This window comes from Salvelinus fontinalis, chromosome 24 (assembly GCF_029448725.1).
Source record: "Salvelinus fontinalis isolate EN_2023a chromosome 24, ASM2944872v1, whole genome shotgun sequence".
NCBI classification, from domain to species: Eukaryota; Metazoa; Chordata; class Actinopteri; order Salmoniformes; family Salmonidae; genus Salvelinus; species Salvelinus fontinalis.
In genome coordinates this window covers 20495652-20520024 of record NC_074688.1, presented here as the reverse complement: position 1 = coordinate 20520024, position 24373 = coordinate 20495652, and the positions used below count along the sequence as shown (strand labels likewise).

The following is a 24373-nucleotide window of genomic DNA, read 5'->3' as shown; positions in this document are numbered from 1 at the left end:
GTTCAGATACTGAGATCACTGTGCTCCAAAAGTCCAATTATCGTCCATTGCTTCATTGGATCCCAATCACTTTCATAGACCATGAATTGGCCCTCATTTTCTGATAGTCTCACGTTCCTGACCTATTTCTGTTAATTTGTTATATGTGTTAGTTGGTCAGGACGTGAGTTTGGGTGGGCATTCTACGTTTTCTGTTTCTGTGTTGGTTTATTGGGTTGCCTGGTATGGCTCTTAATTAGAGGCAGGTGTTTGGCGTTCCTCTAATTAAGAGTCATATTTAGGTAGGCGTTTTCACAGTGTTCGTTGTGGGTGATTGTCTTCCGTGTCTGTGTCTGTACACCACGCGGGACTATTTTCGGTTTGTTTTGTTCCTCGTTCATTTGTGTAGCCTATGTTTCCTATTCGTGCGTTCTTCTTTTGTTATGTAAGTTCGTCGTCTAGGTCTGTCTACACCGTTTGTTGTTTTTGTTAGTTTAGTCAAGTTCGTGTTTTTTCGTTAATAAATTATGTCATTTCACTACGCTGCGCCTTGGTTCCCTCAATACTCCTCCTCTTCAGATGAAGAGGAGGAGGACTGCCATTACAGATAGTGGAATGAGTTACAGCCGATTAAACCACTCTGTATTTCACCTACCCACATGTAGCTTTTAATCTTCCCAGCCGAAACAGTTCGGTAGTGTTTTTTTATCTGGAGGCAAGCCGAAGTTCAGAGCCGACACCTAAGCCTATTTGTAGGTAATTGGTCAACAGTCGGGATTCTTAAAAAAGTCTTTGTTGTCATTCAACTAGTGATGACTCATTTTCCTGCACTTTTTTTATTGAACAATACTGCATCAAAAATCTTAGTCAGACGTAAAATTCCACAACGCAGATCTCTTCGGCAAAAACTTTAACATTTATGACAGATAAAGTATATACTGGCTATGGTGTCTTAAAATGGACAAACATCACTATTGCTGCTTTTTCTCATTTTTCAAGTGGAGGTCTTTTAAGGGAGTAGGCGAGCACAGTACAGTAGTTCGGTTCGGCTTGTCGAGTTCGGCTAGGCACCAGCCAAACTGAAGCATGCTGACGCCTAAAGAAGGTGAGGGATGGAAGCAGGATAGAAGAGTATATAGCATAAACATAGAACATAGGAAAACATAACAAGACCAGCATACAATGAGGTACCAAATAAACAGACAGGAGTGGGTAGGCTATGTGAGCTCTGAGTGGTTCCTCTGTTAATAGGAAAGCCAGATCCTCAGATAGAGAGCGCTCTCATCTGCCCACATACCGCTTGCAGTTATGGGTCTTATTATTCACATTGGTACAAAAGCTTCCATTCAGGGCCAGAAGAAGGTCAAAAAGGTTACACATCACTCTGGTATAGTGTTGATCAAACTGGGCATCACTCGCTTAATAACATTAATGAGCATTGGTCTTGAGTTCCATGCTGTTGTTGATTATGCAGCTCTGCTTGACTGACATCTTTCTCTGAAGTTGAATGAGACTCCATTCCTGGAATATATGCTTTGAATGAAGATTCTTCCATGTTGTGTTCAAGTACAAGAACCTGCTTAAGCACAATGCACTGGTGTGACCCTGTGTAAACTTAGGAGAAATTTGAAATGATCTCTCCACAGTAAGCATTGTAAATGGTTAGACCTTGAGGTGATCCCATCTGCCTTATACACTACATGACCAAAAGTATGTGGACACCTGCTTGTCGAACATCTCATTCTAAAATCTTGGACATTAATATGGAGTTGGTCCCCCTTTGCTGCTACAGCCTCAAATCTCTGGGATGTAGATGTTGGAACACTGCTGCGGGAACTTGCTTCCATTCAGCCACAAGAGCATTAGTGAGGTCGGGCACTGATGTTTGGCGACTAGGCCTGGCTTGCAGTCGGCATTCCAATTAATCCCAAAGATATTTCATGGGGTTGAGGTCAAGTCTCTGTGCAGGCCAGTCAAGTTCTTCCAAACCGATCTCAACAAACCATTTCAGTATGTACCTCACTTTGTTCATCGGGGCATTGTCATGCTGAAACAAGAATGGGCCTTCCCCAAACGGTTGCCGCAAAGTTAGATGCACAGAATCGTCTAGAATGTCATTGTATTCTGGAGCGTTAAGATTTCCCTTCACTGGAACTAAGGAGCCTATCCCGAACCATGAAAAACAGCCCCAGACCATTCTTCCTCATCCACCAAATTTTACAGTTGGCACTATGCATTGGGGCAGGTAACGTTCTCCTGACATCTGCCAATCCCAGATTTGTCTGTCAGACTACAGGATGGTGAAGCGTGATTCAACACTCCAGAGAACGTTTTTCAACTGCACCAGACTCCAATGGCGGTGAACTTTACACCGCTCCCGGCGACGCTTGGCATTGCACATGGTGATCTTAGGCTTGTGTGCGTGCGGCTGCTCGGCCATAGAACCCCATTTCATGAAGCTACAGTTATTATGCTGATGCTGCTTCCAGAGGCAGTTTGGACCTCGGTACTGAGGTGTTGCAACCGAGCACAGACGATTGTTGCGCCCTACACGCTTCAGCACTCTGCGGTTCCGTTCTGTCAGCTTGTGTGGCCTACCACTTTGTGGCTGAGCCGTTGTTCACAATAACAGCCCTTACACTTTGTGGCTGAGCCACTTCACAATAACAGCCCTTACAGTTGACCATGGAAGCTCTACCAGGACAAAAATGTTTAAAAAAACTAACTTGTTCGAAAGGTGGCATCCTATGACAGTGGCACACTGCAAGGGGCAGCGTAGCCTAGTGGTTAGAGCGTTGGACAACCCGAAAGGTTGAGCGTCGAGAGCCGTCAGCCAGCCATGAGCGTCGAGAGCCGTCAGCCTGCCATGAGCGTCCAGATCCGTCAGTCAGCCATGAGCTGCCCTTCAGCCAGAAACGGCTATATACCCAGAACTGCCCCTCAGTCCAGAGCTGTCTCTCTGTCCGTAGCTGCCTTTCAGTCCGGAGTTGCCCCTCTATCCTGATCTCCCTCTCTATCTTGAGCTACCTCTATATTCTGATCTATCCCTCTGTCTTGTGCTATCCCTCTGTCTTGATCTATCTCTCTGTCCCGGTGCTGTCCCTGTCATTGATGTTACTAAGAGGATTTTGTGGGGGTAAAATGAGGGTGGACATTCTTAGGGGGAGATGGAGGCTAGGATTGATTATGGTGGGGTGGGGACCTCGCCCGGAGCCTGAGCCACCACCGTGGTCAGATGCCCACCCAGACCCTCCCCTAGACTTTGTGCTGGTGCACAAAAAAAATGTTTAAAAAAACGAACTTGTTCGAAAGGTGGCATCCTATGACAGTGGCACACTGCAAGGGGCAGCGTAGCCTAGTGGTTAGAGCGTTGGACAACCCGAAAGGTTGCAAGATCGAATCCCCGAGCTGACAAGGTGCAGTTCTGTCATTCTGCCCCTGAACAAGGCAGTTAACCCACTGTTCCCAGGCCATTATTGAAAATAAGAATTTGTTCTTAACTGACTTGCCTAGTAAAAAAAAGTCACTGAGCTCTTCAGTAAAGCCAATCTACTGCCATTGTTTGTCTATGGAGTTTGTGCTCAATTTTATACACCTGTCAGCAATGGGTGTGGCTGAAATAGCCAAATCCACTAATATGAAGGGGTGTTCACATAACATTGTATATATAGTGTAGGCATATTGGGTTATACAACAGTATCCCACTGAGTTTCCCTGTTCATGTACATAAACAAATGACCCAGTCAATTGACTCCTCTTGCCCTCTAGCAGATTGAACATAATAAGATGTGCTGTTGTAATACAATAAAGCTTGCTGAGAGTACATTTAAAAAATACCTTTATGTAAAAAACAGTTTAATGTCATCTAAATGCCCTTTGAATAGACCTTAGTGGATTTAGTGACGACGTTGTTCCATGGCATGAAACGCTTTTTTGTAACCTTTATTTAACTAGGCAAGTCAGTCATAACTGGGTTACGTTCATGTCAAACATATCATACACACAATGGCATTCTTATGTAGAGTGTAGAGCATACAAAAACACTGCTTCATTCTATGGGAGGAAATTTCAGGGATGTCACTGTTGTATAAATATAACGCACATTAATCTCAATGAATCTCAAAGACAATGTTTGTTAACTAAAGCAAACAATGTAAAATAGCCCCATTAAGTGTAATGAATCCATTAGGACAGAAATTGATTTGTCTTTATGGTGGATCAATGGCAGGGGAAGGGACGATGAATAGAGGCAGGGGAATAGTGATTTACGCTATTCAGGAAGGACACGTCTCACACTGACACCTCCAGGGATGGAAATAGGGTAGTTGGTATTCGGAAATTGATGACCAATTAATTTGCTGTTGGGGGACAAGCCAGAGGAGCAAACGTGTCAGGTAGATTCCAATGACTCTACACCTCTGTCTGGAATGTTCAGAACACAATCCGGAACATTCCATGACTTAGGTTTTCAATCATTCCATGTGTGCCCTTCACAAAAGCTTACACCGGTGGGCACTCTCCATGGACTGTTTTGAGATATATTCATGCCAGTCATTTGGTGCAGCTTTGCATCTCTCTCTTTAATTAGAATAGGAGGCGCCTCACAAAGAGAAGGAGCAGGAATTCAGGAAGCGATAGGAATCATCCTCTTTTGTCCTCTGATTTATCAGACTGAACAGTGAAAGATTTCTCTCATTTCAATCACTGTTCCCCTGGATTGAAACAGGCCCAGGCAGAGCGAGCTACTGCTAACGGAGCTCCTTCTATGAATAGCTGAGTGGGTCCTATATTGAAATGCTCTGCACAATATTAGACGCCTCACACTTTTACGTATACTGCTGCTTTGTGTATATAGCTGTGTATATGCCATCATTATTTATGGCTGACTGTATTGCTTGTTGACGTAGCAACAGACGATAAACAGAGCAGCTGTGGTACACTTTATTTCAAAAAGTGACATTCATCTAAATACACTGCTCTAAGACCCTGTCCATGCTGTTGCTTTTTAATAAAGATCGCTTCGTCCATGGCAACCTTCTCCAAATCGATGTATCTCAACAACACAGGATGTGTGGAGAGTGGCATTCAGATTCTGCCCATCTCTGAGCGTCCTAGCCTGGCCATTGATCCGCATACAGAGTGGAGTGTTGGTGCACCGTGGTGGAGACACAATGAGATCAGTCCACAGCCTCCCTCCACAGCCTCTCGCCCATGACTGTTAAACTGCTACTGATGTGCCGTTAAGAGTCTCTCACACCCTCTCTCTCTCTCCTCGTTATCATAAGTCCTTCTCCCTCTCTTCCCTCTCCTCCCAACCACTTCAAAACTGTTGTGCCATTGTTTACTGCCTTCCCCAGCCTCCCGGGGTCTGATAAGGGCCAGACCGGTGACTGGAATGGATTTATTGGGCACCGTCGTCCACTGAGGTTTAATTAAAGAGCTCTATCGGTGAAAAGAAAGGCACACTAGAGCAGTCACTGAAGGTAAGAGGGTAGGAGACGCCAGATCTCTAGTGGAATACATATTTAATCACACGGAGCATAAGAGGTCCCGCTTTTAAAGGGCCCCAGTTGATTTTTTGCCATGACTTGAATGGCAAGTACTCTGAAAGACAGGCTAGTGATCCCTCAGTGATGTAGGAAGAGAGGTGTTTTCAGACTCATCTCCCTTACTCCCTGTTTAAGGCCGTAGAATGTAGTGATTCCCAAGGATCCCATTTCTAAAGTCAATCGAATTAAAATATATTTAAAAAAATAATGCTGATTTTCCAAGCTATATGGATTTACTCTCTCAAGAGTGCGGAAGTTAAAAGGTTGTAAATATTTATTTGGAAGAATAGATAGTCATAACGCCTCATGAATATGGATCAGGCGCCAACGTCAAGTGGAGAAGCTGCGGGGAGCAGTAAGTGGTACTCCAAATGAAACAATTAAGGTAATAATACAATAGGCCCGATTTCATTTGGATTGTGAGTTACTCTTCTAAAACCCATTTACTAGCTAAAAGTACTTGAAATGTGACCCCTTGCTATATTGATTTCACATTTAGTGTTTTTCACATTTATTTTGGGGCTTCTTTGCTCACCACAAACTGTTATTGAATTAGGTTTATCTTTCTATTAGATACTAATGAGGCCTCATTTTTGTGGTAGTGCTAAATTGAATACAACTGTCTGTGTTATTTCACTGTATATATTATTGGACCCTAGATATTTGGGGTGGAAAATGGAGTGTGATAATTAAATCTTGAATCCACTTTCACTGTGTTTTGGACCCCTTTTTAACACTGTGTTAGCGCTACAGACTTCTGGGTTGTACCATTGGATGATGTCTTCTGCATCTGCCGATACCAACCATTAGTACAGTATGTGTGATTAACGGGACCTGAGTTGGAGTGGCGTTTGTGAGACAAGGGCGGATCCCAAATGGGTCCGGGAGCGGTCCTTCTCACAACAACGTCTGTAGAGTTCCAATGGTTAGAGCTACAAACTATTATGCTGAGACTCTCACGAACACGTACATGTAATCTGTTTTGTTCTATGACGCTCAGGGGTTCTCCTACATAGAGGGGTTTTTCTACAAAGAGATCATAAGAAATCCCATATTGTCTATAATACTGTAAGCTCACATAGTTGCTGTCACAAACTTTAAACTCCACACAGTTGTCACTTACTAATTGGATATTAATTTCCCACTGAGTAAACAATTTCTGTACGTACAGCATTATTATGAATACATTTTCTATCAGGGTTTTCTTAATTTGTTTATTGACATTTGTCAATACAACTCATACATGTAACTGTTTATGTCAAATGTTCCTTCATGTTCTACTTGTAGTCCTGATTGTCCTGAACAGAAAATGACAAACACTTCAATGTTAGGCTAAATAAGGCAGAGCATGCAGATGAATGAAAGTAGTGAATTTCAGCTTGTTTTGTTGTGGTTACAATGAAGTTAACACCACATTTAATGCACAGTGCTGCATTACTATAGGATTGTGCTGTATGTTTATCTACCTGCAGTGACATTTCTATGATGATGAGAAAGAAGACTTAAGCATTCAAAAGATGAAAAGCAGTGAAGGTAGAAGTCTAACATTGACAGATATATGACAGTGAGTAAGTTATTTTACTGGCTTGTAAGCGATTGGAAAAGTGATTCCGAAACAGACACGTGACAGAAGGAGATTGAGAGTGACCTATGGTTTGATAAATATCTTTCCTTACCTGATAGGTCTCTGCCAACGCCTAGAGCCAGGCCATCTTTGATCCAAAGGACAACACCATGGTAGCCAGGAATGGAGCAGGGCAGGGTGACGGGCTGGCCGGCCACCACCACCAGGTCCTGGGGCTGCTGGGAGAACATGGCCTGGACCCCTGGAGAAACACACAGAAAGATAGATGAACGGTCAGATACTAGGATCCAGTTCTCTAACACATTCAAAGACATTACCTTCAAAACACCTAACCCAAAAGGACTGGTGCAAACACCTAACTCAAAAGGACTGGTGCAAACACCTAACCCAAAAGGACTGGTGCAAACACCTAACCCAAAAGGACTGGTGCAAACACCTAACCCAAAAGGACTGGTGCAAACACCTAACTCAAAAGGACTGGTGCAAACACCTAACTCAAAAGGACTGGTGCAAACACCTAACCCAAAAGGACTGGTGCAAACACCTAACTCAAAAGGACTGGTGCAAACACCTAACTCAAAAGGACTGGTGCAAACACCTAACTCAAAAGGACTGGTGCAAATACCTAACTCAAAAGGACTGGTGCAAACACCTAACTCAAAAGGACTGGTGCAAACACCTAACCCAAAAGGACTGGTGCAAACACCTAACTCAAAAGGACTGGTGCAAACACCTAACTCAAAAGGACTGGTGCAAACACCTAACCCAAAAGGACTGGTGCAAACACCTAACTCAAAAGGACTGGTGCAAACACCTAACCCAAAAGGACTGGTGCAAACACCTAACTCAAAAGGACTGGTGCAAACACCTAACCCAAAAGGACTGGTGCAAACACCTAACTCAAAAGGACTGGTGCAAACACCTAACCCAAAAGGACTTGTACAAACACCAAACCTAACAAAAATCTAACCCAAAAGGACTGTTGCAAACACCAAACCCCTAACCCAACAAGATAGGTGCATTAGAGTTGTTCTACTTTGCTGAAACTCTACTCAGAAAAGCAATCGAAACCATTTTCATTTACATAGGATTTCACACATGCAGATTGGCTGCTCGTATGACACACACTCGAAATCACAGCCCTGTCTGCTAACACCACATCTCTGGCACACATTACCTCACACTCACATTAATGTACTTCATCCATTCCCGTTATTAGCCGCATGGTGCTACCAGAGCTCAGGCAGAAAGTGCGGTGTGACGGACCCCATTAGGGGTAGGGGGGGGGTGGTGGGGTGGACAGGGGATACTGGAGGTGCAGTCGGGGAATGGCACTTAGTGAGACGTGTCACTGACATGCAGAGTGTTGGTGAGCATGTTGAGGCTCTGATATCTTTGAAGCTATCTCCCTCTGAGTCCACCTGAACAGCAGCCCTCCATCCCCTTCTCCTTGGCATCCTACCACACTGTAGCACAAAGACCATTGGGTAATTGGAAGGCCTTGTGAGAGGAATAGCGGGGAGAAAAAAAGCCTTTTAAAGTCAGCCTGTCATCTGGGCCATAGTTCTCGCCTGCTTGTGTCTCGTTGCCATCATCTGAAGCTGGGTTTGGCTGAGATGTTAGCCTCTCCAGCACATTGTGTTTACCAGGAGCTAAAGCACGGTCTTCGGCTTACTATAATGTAAAGACAGGCAATGCATCTTGGGATGGGGGGGATAAGGAAGGAATCTCGACTGAGGGTAAAAAATGACATGTGCTCTCAGATCAATAAGATGGAATCTCGACTGAGGGTAACAAGTGACATGTGGTCTCAGATCAATAAGATGGAATCTCGACTGAGGGTAACAAGTGACATGTGGTCTCAGATCAATAAGATGGAATCTCGACTGAGGGTAACAAGTGACATGTGGTCTCAGATCAATAAGATGGAATCTCGACTGAGGGTAACAAGTGACATGTGGTCGCAGATCAATAAGATGGAATCTCGACTGAGGGTAACAAGTGACATGTGGTCTCAGATCAATAAGATGGAATCTCGACTGAGGGTAACAAGTGACATGTGGTCTCAGATCAATAAGATGGAATCTCGACTAAGGGTAACAAGTGACATGTGGTCTCAGATCAAGCAGATGGAATCTCGACTGAGGGTAACAAGTGACATGTGGTCTCAGATCAATAAGATGGAATCTCGACTGAGGGTAACAAGTGACATGTGGTCTCAGATCAATTCTATGGACTCGTTTGATTTCTCTCCTGTCTTTTTGTCTTCTTTTTTTAAACTTTCAATTGAAATTGTTGTGCAAAGCTTAGGATGGCCTTGGCTTTCCCTCTTATGTACACAGAAAAAGCCCAATCCACACACAAACAAAGAAAATAATGAAGAGATATGTGCTTCCCCCCTGATAATTCTTTTGCAATATGTCCAAGGGGAATAAAAGTGGCAGATAGGAGAGGAAAGGTAACGTATTGCAATAATAGCAATAACAACAAACATAGTAAATGATGTTGCTATCTTTAATGCACCTCTATCCACACAACATATTGGAATTGCTTACAATAATCCTGTTCTTTCATGCTTTGGGTTGTTATTTTCCTAATTTCTGATAGTAATTACAGAGAAAAAACAGATTAGCTTTGTTTTTACAACATTAACACAAAGCAGAGAGAGGGTCAATAATAGATGATAGAAATACAAACACAATGTCTTTACATCAGTGTAAGTATTACATTAGTAAACACATCAGTCATATTTAGTCCTGTGACCGATGAAACATGAGTGATAGCTAGTTAAAAGGTAAACACAAGTCTCCATATTGATTTATACAAATTCTTCCCCGCTGTATGCCGCATCTCGTGCACACACCCTCATTATTAAATCAACATCTGAAAAAATGAGCTGGGAATCTGTAAGCATACAGTATACTGGGCTATTCATCTTCGGGAACACGACGGGCCTCTCTGGCATGTTTTCCTGTGACGTTGTTGTTGTGTTGGCCTTGGGTATACTACCCAGACAGCCTTGTTCCGACTCTCCTAGGAGGGGTATATCTTGGCTGCACGCAGTGAACCAGTCAGTGCTCAGACACATGGTAGGAGAGACGGCAGCTTGCGAAATCTCTTGGCATGTGAGAGAAGAAGAGAATGCAAGAAAATTTGCTTCTTTTCCGCTCTCTATTCTCCCAGTCAGGATTGCTATTATCAACCCCTTCAACCTTTGCTGTAATTGATTTAATGTCGGAGGCGTCTCCGCCTTGGCAGCACTAATACTCCCATACCTGCTCCATCTTCTAACCCGCTGTTCAAATCCCTTCTCCCCACCCCGTCAAAATCCTTCCCGTCATTGTAACAAATTAGACAGATTAGGATGATTTTCTCAGAGGTTGTCACAGCCTCCCTTCCTTCTGCATCAGGTATTCAACTCACCAGTGATTATTATTATTCACAGCCTAGGATGATTATTTTAATTACTACTAACATCTAATTAAAACGGTAATGAAAAAGAATACAATGCCAAAAAAACTCCTGCCAAAAAAACATGCTAACCTAAATATTCCCTTCTGGAGCTACTCTGTTTCAAGACAGTAGCTTGGTTTCCATCCAATTGGCAACAGATTTTCAAGTTAATATTCTAAAATCTGCATAAAGGAAATATGCACACTACACACATTATGCACAAATTCCAGGTTCACTAGGTGAATAGAGACTAGATCAAACAGTGCCAAAGCTATTGTTTACCCCCGCAGTATTCATAAACCACCCCCTTAGTTGATGAAAGAGCCATTCTCCTCAGACATAAATGCGGGAGCACAGAGGTTTCTCAAGAGTACAGCCTCTCATAGACCCATACAGATATAGGAGGGCTGCAGAAGGCGGTGGTAGAGAGAGAGGGGGAGAGAGAAGCTGGGAGATTAAGAGGTGCCCACCCACAGAGAAAAACAAGGTCCACCTGGTGTGGCCACTTGACCAGCAAAATGGAGATCTGCTTCATTCACGTAAAAAGGCTATCTATGGCAGTCCACATATGTAGGTCACCAGAGGAGCACTGAGAACAGGGTAGGGGTGGGGGTTAGGGAGGATGGGTGGATGGGGAAGGGAGGGAGGAGCAGAGTAAGCCCATTTAAGACTGGAGGTCCTTCAGCAGTGTCGGGTGAAGTCACAGCCCTGTGCGTCGTACAAGGCTCTGTCGCATCTGCCAGCTTTCCGCTCCGGTGGACAGCAGGGCGGCTTTAGCGGAGCCCCCTCATTTACCTCCTCCTCTTCCTCCCTGGGCCAGCTGCAGGGGCAGCCGAGCATGACGTGCAGTGGAGTGGAGACAACAGATTCCTCTCCTCCTCTCCTCTCCTCCTCCTCTCCCCATGCAGAAGAATGGTGGGTCGATAGCACCAGATGATCAAAACGAGGAGTGAGAGACAAAAAAAACTAAAGTGGAGCAAGAAAAACCCAGCCGATTTTATAATAACAAATAGACAGTGAACGAAAAAATTCTGTGGGGTTTTGGAGGTGCTGGTAGCCGGAGAGAATGCTGATTTCGGTGAGGCTCAGGTGCTGGAGGAGACAGAAGAGAGCGAAATCCCTCTTAATAACGCTTTATTAACTTCTGCTAATGGAGGAAGATGAGAATGAGCCTTGTGAAATGTCTAGACAGAGCAATATGCTGAGATAAATGGGGGCTGATTAGAGGGATCAGGTGTGTGTTTGTGTCTGTGTGTAGGAATGTGGTGGCATTTGTAGAGATAGTGTAGACACCAGGTGCCTATCACTGAGGACAACCTGAGGGAGGGATGTAGGGAGGCTTCCCCACCTAGCAACAGCTCCTCAAGCTAAAACCTCTCACCTGTTTTCACCCAAAAAATATATAAAAAGCGCTGACCAGTTAAGTCTCCATTTTTTTGTGAATGGGAGGTATGTTTCTCTCAGATGGAGATATCAGAGTGCCACGACATGATACCTTGGCTCGGCTCTGTCCACAGAGAATAAATGTGGTCTATCCTTTGTTGTTTTTCAAATAGGGCCATACAGAACATGAATACCTCACCATTGACCCATGGGCCTCCCGACCTCGGCTCAACCCCTGAGTGAACTTGCAGCTGCATCTCTCCCTACCTAACACAAATCACTGCTCATTCACACAACGCCTTTTGATTGAACTCTGTGGGTCAATTGATGAATTAAAGGCGGCAGATCTCAGATTGGGAATGAAGGGCTGAGGGTTCTGGAGGAAGCAGGCTGTTCGAGGCGCTGAGCAGGGCCACATAATGCCTGTATGAGTACATTGCCTTCAACTAATGTTTTCATTTCACTTCAGATCATTTGTTTACAGCTGGATGGTGACTGCGTTTCCACACACTCCACACACTTCACCCAGCGCTAACGGCCTCGCTGCGGGCCCCAATCTCACCGCTGTCTACCAATCAGACCTAGAAATTACCATTAGAGCCGCACATCCAGTCCACTTGAGATTACTAATCAGAGCGGCGGCCGCCCAATGCCTGTCATGCCGTTCGCGTTGCCTGGAGCTCAGCTACGGATCATAAGCAGGGACTGTTATCCCCCTGGTCTTCACATTTCCTCAGGCCTGAGAGAGCTGGAGAGAGGGTGGAATGTACAATAGGGAAGGTGTTTGCAAGGTAGTTTTGTGACAACTTTGGCCAAGCGCATGTTATGGCTTCCCTGGCGGCTATATTGGCATGGATATGCCGTCACCTGCCCCTCCTAACATCCCTCCCTATACCTCCTCTCCCACCCACTGGGCATGCTGTGTCGGTGTATTCATTTGCTGGGGCCGGCAGCTCCGTCTCCTAATCCTGTGCCTGTTTACCATGGGGACTGTCTGCCGAGCCCAGCTACCTCTAATGAGAGTGTGAAATGAATGAATAAATCCCATCATTATTGTGTTTTCCTTTTTAACATCCAAGGCAACCTCAGTCACGTTAGAATCACCATCCACTCAGCTAGTGGACCCCACAGTTCCATTTTCTCCTGCCCAAAGATGAAAAGTGCCCCACTGAAGACAGATAGGAAAATTATCTAAGCGCAGCGACAGGCTTTAAATTTACCTGTGCCGAGGCGATGTGAGTTATTTGAGGACATAATAATGGGTAAAAGGACTCCAGCAGTTTTCCACTAATCCAAACCTGAGGACCAAAGTAAACACAAACCCAAGCAATATGGATTACTGTATCTAAGCCCATCTTTCTCTAATTGAATTCTGCCTATTGGGCCCAACCTGATGGCTGGATCAATCTGAGCTCCCCACCTCTCTGCCTATATCTCCATAGCCAAATGTTTATCTACAGCTCATCCTTCTGGCTTATCACCCAATATATCGCTTTGGCTCCCTAATTCTCCTCTCTCAATCCCCAACAAGGCACATCTTAAAACTGTGTATCCATATGTGTGATGTGTAGATTCCACAAAAAAGAAAGACACCAGAGAATGTGGAGCAGCCAGTCAGGGAGGTCAGTGTATGAAGGTTAATTTTACACTGGACCAACAAGAGTGAAAAATCCGGGATTAAAAGCACTTCTTGGGCCTCCTGGGTGGCGCAGTGGTCTAGGGCACTGCATCGCAGTGCTAGCTGCGCCACCAGGGTCTCTGGGTTCGCGCCCAGGCTCTGTCGCAGCCGGCCGCGACCGGGAGGTCCGTGGAGCGACGTACAATTGGCATAGGGTCGTCCGGGTTAGGGAGGGTTTGGCCGGTAGGGATATCCTTGTCTCATCGCGCTCCAGCGACTCCTGTGGCGGGCCGGGCGCAGTGCGCACTAACCAAGGGGGCCAGGTACACGGTGTTTCCTCTGACACATTGGTGCAGCTGGCTTCCGAGTTGGAGGCGCGCTTTGTTAAGAAGCAGTACGGCTGGTTGGGTTGTGCTTCGGAGGACGCATGGCTTTCGACCTTCGTCTCTCCCGAGCCCGTACGGGAGTTGTAGCGATGAGACAAGATAGTAATTACTAGTGATTGGATACCATGAAAATTGGGGAGTAAAATATATATATATTTTTTTAAAGCACTTCTTTCAGAAGGGCAGACAGCACTGACATTTTTATAATAAAAAAAATAACCTTTATTTAACTAGGCAAGTCAGTTAAGAACAACTTCTTGACGGCCTACCCTGGCCAAACTCGGACAACTCTGGGCCAATTGTGCGCCACCCTATGGGACTCCCAATCACGGACGGATGGGATGGGACTGTAAGTGACGCCTCTTGCACTGAGATGCAGTGCCTTAGACCACTATCTCACTCGGGAGCCCGAATGCAGTCTTGCTTTAAAAAGTAATCTTCCTATGCTGGGAATGTGACACAAAATTGAATAAATATGACAGCACTTCCATGTCATTGGATTTTTGCACGTTGATAACATCTAATCGTAATACAGACGTTCCCTGCAGGAAGTTTTCGGTTCAAGAGTCCCCACAGTAGCATCAAGTCAGGATTTTTGATTCATGTTTTTCAGTGTATTCACTTATGGGTTTTATGGGAATAGGATAACAAGAATACTAAATTAATTAATTGAATGTGATTCTCAACTGTAAACAATGTCTTTACTACATCTGTCTCTGCTGAGGGAGTCATAAACGTCATACATCAGTAAATGATCTTTGAAGCCATACTAGACTACACCATACACACAGCACTCTCAATTCTTTGTAATTTCTCCTCAAATGGCTTTGTTCCAACTCAAACTCCGATCATTTGGCCTTGCCTCCAACTTATTCGAGTAAAATGCCACATTGTGATTGACAGCAGAAATTTACAATGCATCCCCCTCCATCTCGTTGCCAGTCGTCCTTCCTCCTGGAGACAGAGACACATGCTCTTGCCCTTCATCGCCACACGCTGATCAGTCACACACTAACCACTCAACCACTCCCTCTCCGACTGACAGTGCCGGGGCCATGATTGACGCATTTAATTATCTGGAGCGCAATCACTAATTCGACTACCTCACAGAACCGTGCTGTGAGGTGCATCAATTAATTAGTAGGGCATAAAGCAGAAAGCAAGAGTGCATAATACTCAAAGTCATGGCATTTTCCTGAGTTTCTATCATTAGGTTTGAGAACAAGCTAGCTAGTTGCTTCGCTATGCTGACTCCCTGCACTACTTATCAATCTCTTTTGTTCCTACCATTACTTCTAGACTGGACCGTGGGGACTAAGTGGCTGACAGGAAGTGAGGTGAGGCTGGACAATTATGAGGATGTGATGCATGAAGAGTTTGACTAATATTAACTACAGCAAGGTGAGGCCACAGCTGAGGCCCCACACCTCATCATTCTCTATTGTGCTAACAACCAATCAGATAGAAAAATAAGGGTCTTCTATGGAGCACTGTTGGCACTGAAATCACTACATAGTCATCCCCTTTTGAGACAGCTAACATACTGTATGACATTCCCTGGTACCCCACAAAAGACTAAAATGGATGAGTTAGAGATTTAATGTATTCCTTTGCTATGATATACTTAGCTTTATGACATCATACTGGGACCTGATTACATGTTATCATGTTCTGAAGGTCAACTTCAAATCAATGGTGATTATAATCTTATCTATTATGATATTATAATAATTAATGACATAGGAAAATAGTTCTGAGGAGATTGTGGGTCACCACGTCAGTCAGTCCCATATTAACTTTTCAATTATTTATCATTAATTTTCTTCTTAATAGAGCTTAATATGCCAATTATAAGGTCACTTTCCTGATGTTTGGTCACCTTGATTTTTCATTGCATTCCCACACACACAGATGTACACACAAGTATCGTAATATGAGCTTGGTTCTATAGTCATTTTTGTTGCCATTTTGTTATTGACATAGCCTTGTTCTGTTCGATGTTCTCTACCTACAGTACATAGTACTCTAAATATCCCAATGCATGTTGTTAAGTTCAAAAGAACACAAGAAAAAAATTGCTTACACCATTCAAACCAATGAGGGTTTGGACCTTAAAAGTACATTTTGGCAGAATCATCGTTTAGCAGATAGAACCTTATAGTCCAAGCTCTCGTGGTAGATAATGCCCTTTAAATGATGTTTGCTTGAAAGCAAGATAAGACACTTTGCTATTCTTAATTTTTTTCTCTTCTGAAATATTCTGGATCTCTTCAAAGGGATTCTTTGAGCCCAGAATGTCTGAAGCAGACTGACTAACTGACACTTCAAATGAAAGGGCCTGGAGATGGACAAATGGTTAGCTTGCCAGCCAAGAATAACTCACTTTTGATATGCAGATGTAAATGAACTGGTATTACACCTGAAGCCTATGCACCGGAATGCTTTAAGTGATCTGTTCAGAAAATCAAATTCATTCCAATTGCTTTTGTCTTCATCCCAGTTACTGACAATTACATTTGATGCAGAACAAGCATTTTGAAAGACAGTCCATAAGAAATTAGGATAATCATCATGGAATTTTCTTCCCGCGGCAACCAGGAAATAATCCACGTCTTCATGACAAAGCTACAATTCTATGTATTAGTGATGATGGGGCAAAACGATGAAGTTCGAAGTTAGATTTTTTTTATAGGTTCAGACTAGCCTCAAGGTTTTTCTCTTCTCTCCTGCCTGAATAATTAGATGAATTGTCTGAGCTGCACATTATATCATGTATTGGCTTTTCTGGATACTTCATCAATGTGGACAAAACTGAATCCCTCAGCCACAGCTTGCAAATTTAAAACAATAGTTTGCAATAATGAACATTTCATAAAGTGGCTGTGGAATCCATTAGATGAGGCATTGCATTGATGTCTTTATCTTCCCTCAGAATGTATTAACCAATTTTCCTCACCCGGCCACTGCTAAAACAAATAAGCCAACATATCCACCAGGCCCTCTCTGCAATGTGATGGCTGCTGTTCTTATGAAGATTTGTCTCTGAGACTGTAAATACATGGAGCAGGAAAGAGAAACACCACAGCCGCGGGAAGCCTGTGTATTTATGCCCGCTCTCGCGCTGCGCATTAGTGGAACAGGACAGTTGCTGAGGCACAATCAAGACGGATTGCTTCCAATGATGAGTTAAAAAAATTACAAATGGCAACGAGAGACAGCCTCATAGACACACTCTCTATCATCAGCCACAGGGGCAGAAAGAAAAAATATTGTTTTTACGGAAAACAGACATTTGAGTTTCCAGTGCCAGAAACCTTTATTAAATCTTTCTGGCCTGCATCTTTCTTTCAGTTGGCATGAAATCAAGTCAAAAGAGCTTTAAGGCTTCAAAAGTTAAAGAATGGGTTCCTAAGTCGTGTTCTGTCCTAAGTTAATTATGTTTCCACATTTTTATAATAGACGGGAAGGAGGGCTAATGGAAATGGCTAGCCAGACAGCCTTTTGAGTGTTTAAGTGTTCAAATGTAGTAGAGATAAATATAAAGTATAAAGTATATCATATTTTATTAGGGCTTTTTGCTGTAAACAATGGGACTAATCTGACCAGCGATTGTGATTACTGTCATGGAAAAAGAGAGTACCACGGGCTTGTTTCCAAGGTAACTCCAGTTGAACAGACATAACAGTTCACTTAGCATAGAATGCAATGTAACACAGCAGTCTCTCAGGACGTGTATTGATTGAAAACCCAGAGGCTATCTTTGCAAACTATACTTCTTTTTTTTAGAAGCTTTGAGTTTTTCATAATGACAAGTAAAAACATAAAAGAGATGCTAATGAAAAATGGGGAGAAGGAGTGTGAAGTTCAGATGTGTCTGATTGAAATAGAAGGGCCCCTTCTGTTTCCCCAGCATTGCAATTAGGTTCTCTCTCTATGAACTTCCTCCCTGGCTCTTCAGGCCTCTCCATCACACAGTGCAATGTGTACTGGCAAGGCTTCAAGGAGATATCACAATGGGGTTGTAGCTGAGACATTAAGACTAAGCATCTTCTTGGAATAGTCGTGTAGTGAAACTCTTGATGCTTTATAAAGGAATATGTTTTTGCTAGAGATGGACCTTGAAAGGTCCAGTCACAATGTGCTTTTATTGATCAGATTCATTATTGAGAGATGAGATCTTTGGCCAGCCACGGTTGAGTTGCTTGATGGATGTGCTATAGAGAGGGCCTTCCTTCAATGGACACATCATACATTTAGAGGGAGAGTCCAATTTTCCATTACATGCTGTGTCACAACAGGTGGAGAGCCACACAGCCCTTTGTCAAGCCATAGCTCATATTTAGTGGTTTGACGAGATAAAAGATAAGGCTTTCAAGGCATATTGGGTTCAAGGCATTGAGCGATTGTCTCCTTTTTGACAAAAATTAAATCGAAAGACAGATGAAGTGTTTTGAAATAAGCCCAAAGGCATAACTGCTGTGTCATGAAAGGTTAGGAAATGTGTACAATTCACATTCAGGGTCTAATAAATAGAGATAATCTAACCAAGTTAACAATATGTCAAGTTCTGAACTATATGCAGTGATATTTGATCAGCCTACTAAAGCTGTCAACCCCAGGATTGTAAAGAGAATGAAATATTATCAGCATCACACATTCTTCTGTGTGGAAGGCGTTTTTTTCTTCTATTAAATGTATCTTGGAGCACATGCAACACCTTGTCTACAGGGAGTTTGTTTAGAAAATGTATTCACCCTGAAAAGTGTTTTGTGAATCTTATTACTGAGAAATATAGAGATGACAAAGTCAGCGAGCTTACGTAGGGGGTGCTAATCCTCAAACACTTAAACTGGAGAAGGACACTAATTTGTCAGCTGTATTTAATTGTTACAGTAGACAGGAAAAGGTATACTGGGAAATAGGGAGTTTGTGTGATAAATGGTATCAGCAGTTAAATGTAAGCATTGATGATGGCTCTTTAGTTCAGCTTTATAATGCTAGCAGTGCTCAACATACTAAGTTGTCCCATAATGGGTCTCTCCCTTGTCGACTTGTATTGTTCTACAATTTGTCTCTCCTTTGCAGACTTGCTGTGTCCAAAACAACAATGGGAATAAAGTATTGCTGTATTTTCTGCTGCTTCACAGTTGGGCCTGGTTTGTCCCAATGACAATTAAAAAGTAAGTTGGCCTTGCCAAATGTAATTGATTGACACCATTCTCATTTTGCCACAATTGAGTATTGTTTGAGAAGTGCAACACAGAAGCGCAAATGCAGCTCAAGTTGTTGAACATTTTCTACAGTATGCTGTTGATGTGTCATATTCTTCAAGGTTTTTCTCTCAAACCTAACATAAAAAAAAGTGCATTAATTTCTCAGTGGGAGAAAAAATGTTTTATATCAGATGCTGGGTTCAGTCTGACTAGTGTCTGGCTGATTGAACAAGAGTGGAGGGTGTAGGAGAGAGAGAGAAATGTATCCTCAGCGACTTTGATTCCTTCGATTGATTCTCCTGCTGCAAGTACAAAAGACTCTAAAACACAGCCCAAGGCCGCCAGCCAGGAAGGAGGGAGAAAAATAGGGGGAGGTAAAAAAATCATAGAGCAACTTTACAAATCAAAATACATTTTTGACTCTTTTTAGTAACAAAGCCGGTTGGAGATGGCTCAAGTTAATACATCTCCTGTTCGGTGTGTGATCATACAGGGGGTCAGGTCCATTAAAGCACATCTGAGGAATTCTGAAAGGTTCCTGGGTGGCTCTACAGGGGTCTGCTATAATGAATTATTGTCTGAGAGGAAAAAGCAAGAGAGAGCAACACAACTCATATCTTGCTGGTGAAATAAGACTGCTAATGCTCCCATGCCCCAAGAGAAATGGGATTCCAATCCTGGCCTATCCTCCTCAGGGATGGCATCAGAAGTTGGAAAGCTAAGCGGGAAAAACTGACAGCTCGTTACATGGCAAGGAGATGAGATGGATAGGAGGGTTGATGAGACATGGATGGGCGTAAGGTAAACCATTCAAACTTATGCTCCCAGCCAGAGCCAGGTGTACTATAGTGAAGGTCATGATTGTGATTACATCACTTTTGTCACCAAGGCTCCTAATTGTCTATGCAGGAAGAATCTCTCCCCATAGATGGCCTTTCCCTCACACTACCAGAGGAGAATCTAAGAATCTATGACAAGAAGATTGATCAATACAAGGCCATGCAGTCTAAAAATCATGTTTTATCATGAAGGCAGCAGTAACGTGGCTTATGTCATTGTTTATAGTTTTCCGAATATCATGTTATTGGAAATGGTATTACCAAGCAAAGGTAAAAAACGATCCTCTGGCAATGGGATACGGGACTCATTATAATAGATGCTTGCACTGTTGACGCTTTCTCTCGCTCATAAAAAGCCCATTTAATGCCCTCCAGACAGTGGAGACATCCATTTTCCTCTTCTTCCCCTATCTCTGCTGCTCCCTTAGCGAGGACCTCATCTCATTTTTATCCGCTGGCCGCCGTGACATTGAGAGAGGCCCCTAATCAAAACATTTGTCTTTCTTTCAGCCGACGCTCAGATAGGTGAATGAGAGCTGACACCAGAGGGAGACGTATTTGTCCCAATCAGTGCCCGCCAGAGTGTCACCACCAGGCAAATGTTCTGTGTCGGCGGGATACTGATGAATCTGCCACTTAGCCTTGATTTGGAGGAGCTGCTCGCCACAGCCAAACTGCCAGGTTAAATCAAAACAACGACAACGGCGCTGCCATAGCCATTACCACCAAGAAGCCATCCCACCACCATCACCGTGAACTCTGACATAATGATCCCATGCTTATTTATTGTCATATAAACTGTGATTAGGATTTGGATATTGTGACAAATAATGACAAATCATTTGTTTCTTTGCTTTGCTTAGTTTTTCTGTGTGTGTGTGTGTGTGTGTGTGTGTGTGTGTGTGTGTGTGTGTGTGTGTGTGTGTGTGTGTGTGTGTGTGTGTGTGTGTGTGTGTGTGTGTGTGTGTGTGTGTGTGTGTGTGTGTGTGTGTGTGTGTGTGGCCACCACCAGGTTACAACAGCCTGCAGTCCCTTTTGTTGTCTCCCAATATGTGGCATTGTGTGGCATTAAGTTAAGTACAGAGTTCCATCTCTCAGCTGTCACTGGACATCACCAAATGGACCACATTACATGGTTTCATCCTTTAAGACGGTATGTTGCCACATTTGTGTTGTCAGAGCAGCCTAGGACTAAGTGCAACTGCTCTCCAATCTAGTCGTGATGCATTTGTAACGCTTCACTCTTCCCCTGCCAGTAGGAAATAGACTTCCCTCGTATGGCAGAGACAGACACAGAGTGAGAGAGAGAGAGAGAGAGAGAGAGAGAGAGAGAGAGGGTTCTGGGTCGGAGTTCAACTACATTGTCCTGATGACAGCGTCATGAGTCTGTTTGTGTAACCATTAGAGCTCTCTTATCTCAACTCGAGTCTGGGGGTTGAGGTGTCAGACTCGTAGCATATAAAGAATGCAAGTGATGGAAGTGTCGCTAATGTACTTCTTTGACTTGAGCAGCATGCAGCATCCATCTCCCAACACTATCTGAAGCATTAGAGAGGGAAGCCATTGTGAGACTGGATATGAGAGGCAGACTGCAGGTAGCAACCTGTCAGAGACAGGGCTGTTATTACAGGACGAGGGGGGAGAGGAGGCTTTATCAGAAGATGTGTATGAGGCTGCTGACATGAGATAGCATCCTGAGTCAAAGCGGCATTACACCACACCTTCACTAAAAGGAATCCATTCAGTTCGTGATAAAGAGATCCATTTCAGTCCTGGGCGCTATAACACATGGCTAAAGAAAGTCATTATCCCTCAAGTGCACACTTCACCATAAGTGTATATAAGGCAAAAATAATTTAATTTGGACCTCCTTCGTCTTTCTTTGAATCTTTCCCTGACAGCATTGTATTAACGTTTTACTGAAAATGGGGGAAGGTGGGTTAAGATTCAGGAAGCCCTTTGGAAATTTTTTACATACAGTATATCCTATCACTGAAAAAAATACAAGATTACGGACTTTCCCTGGATGTCTGGACTTGGTCTAGCATTTCTGTGCTACAGAGGAGGTGATGTGGGCTAAAGGTTATAGAATGAGATGAGGTGACCTGTCAATGGCAGAGAGTTCTGTCTCAGAGAGGACCATACAGGGTTGGCAATATCTGGCAACTCCCTGGATGTCTTCTTCAAATGGGTTTTTACAGAAGTGCATATCCATGCCCAAATGGGACCAAACACATGTCAATTTGGATGTGCTGTCATGCTGCTACCTTGTACACGACACCATTTTCAGGAAAATCACTCAATCAAAACAGAATTAGCATTTCAATGTAACGACTTTATAGCTATTGCGAGGACATAAATCACACCTGCCTTCAAATAAATAAATGGGAATTCAACATATAAAGCATATTATATAAAAGAGGGAGCTTGCAGAAAACGAAGCCATTTATATTTTATGTCCTTTACAGTACATTAACAAATGCCATTAAGTGCACAGCTGTGCTGTATTCTGTGGGCACAGCATTTAGGCAGTGACGTAAATGAGAGGGTAAAGGTTTGCCAGAGACTCTGTGGGCAAATTGCCCCAGAATGCATCAGTATTAATCAGACGAGAAATAGATCAATGGAAATGGTCCTCTATATTTTTGCATTTTTCACCTGAGAGATGCGTGCTTATCCTACCAGTTATCCTACCAGTTCCAGGGTGATCTTCAAAAAACTGTTTATCAAACTACTGCGTTTCAGTGAAGGAGAAAACATATTATGCAATAGCTGGATTCAGTGAGAGAGCCAAATGTCACAATTTTGCTAGATGAAGGTGTTGCTCTTAAGTCAAACCCACCCTAAAAATATTTTGTCCTCAACATAAAAGTTATTCTCTTTATAAATAAAAACATCCCACTGGTATACTGTTGAAAGTGGAATCTGCACAATAGATTACCACCTTTCTAAAAAGGCAGGGACCTGTATCTCACAGCACATCTCAATCTCCAGTCATTTCAAAGGTACTACAACACCCACACTTCTCCTCCCTGACTGCATGGTAACCAGCAGAGCCCTGGGGGCATCTGGAGACTGAAGAGGGTGTTAAGACTGGGCATTGTCTGGATAATAGTGGACAGAGAGAGCCAGTCCTCTGAGGAGTACTAGAGGTTGATGTCGTAGCTCAGGGGAGTCTTATCCCAAGTTACCCTCACTCACTCTGGGCTGCAGGCCTTCCCTCTGGGGCCCATGTCAGATCCACATCCACAACTGGTGCATTGGAGTGTGAAGCCACAGGACACGGTTCCCCACCTTCTGACTTCAACTCCCCGCCTCTTGAACGTTCTGTTGCCGGAAGAGCTGCCTGCGGCTAATAATTCAGCTCCCGAAAGTCAGAGAGTTTTGAAACCCATCTACAGCATCTTTCTCTTCCCCTTGCTAATCTGATGTCTCCTTCATACTCCTGTCAATCTCAACATGTCATGTATTTTAGACATGCTCCTGCGAATCAACATGCATGGCATGAGCTCACTGACTCACACACACAGATTCCAACAAAGATAAACTTTAGCTTTGTCGGGTCCTGTCTGACTAATGGTATTGAAGTGATTATACACTGGGGTACTTCCCCGACCAGCTGTGACAGAGGTAGCCCAGGCACCGCAGGACCCAAAGCAGAGTTCAGACACTGCTTGTGCACCACTTTCTACCTCAGAGGGCTTGGGAGGTTCCCTAACTGTCTCATACAGAGTTAACGAGTGATAATTAACTGTGTACCTAACAATGGTTTAATGTCTGTGTGACCGAATGGGCCCACGGTTCCAGTCTCATTAACACTGCAGAAGGAGGATGGTCCCTGGTAAAGAATCCTGCTCGACATAGATCTTCTTGGACTTGATGAGGGTAGGAAAAGGCCAGGAGTGAACAGTGAAGTGGGAAAATATTCAACAATGGCCTTGGCTCTATCTAATGAGAACGTAATGGGGATATACTGTACTGTATCCGACTCAAAATCCTGAAGTTAGTCTTAGAAATTGTGCCATCCACTTCCCTCCACAGAGGTTATATATACCTCATTATGTCACAATGAGATCCATTTAAACCTGTTGATGATATAGGAAGCCTTGCTCTCCTCTCCACTGGAATGTGTGCCTACTGAGGTATGTGGCATGTCTTAACCACCCTAAGTGGTGATGATGACGTGTTCTAAACCAATTAGCTAGAGGGCTTCACGAGGAGATTGTGAACATTATGCCTGGCTGGAGCTGGAGCACAGAGAGCTGACAGGCCTGCTAGCCTAACTGGTGACTGAACTCATTCATTTAACCTCCTACACTAAACTCCTGCACTAGGAGGATATTACCCTTCCTCACTGTCACACAGGTT

General features: G+C 43.6%; 1 protein-coding gene across 8 annotated transcripts in view; it reads right to left on the bottom strand.

Moving 5' to 3' along the window:
- Window positions 1–24373, bottom strand: part of LOC129822117 (kin of IRRE-like protein 3) — a 219401-nt gene that overhangs the window by 89803 nt on the left and 105225 nt on the right. For all 8 annotated transcript variants that reach the window (XM_055880073.1, XM_055880080.1, XM_055880077.1 and 5 more), the window contains exon 2: window positions 7205–7354. In XM_055880073.1, coding sequence (XP_055736048.1) covers window positions 7205–7354 — 150 coding nt within the window. The remainder of the gene's footprint in view (window positions 1–7204; window positions 7355–24373) is intronic.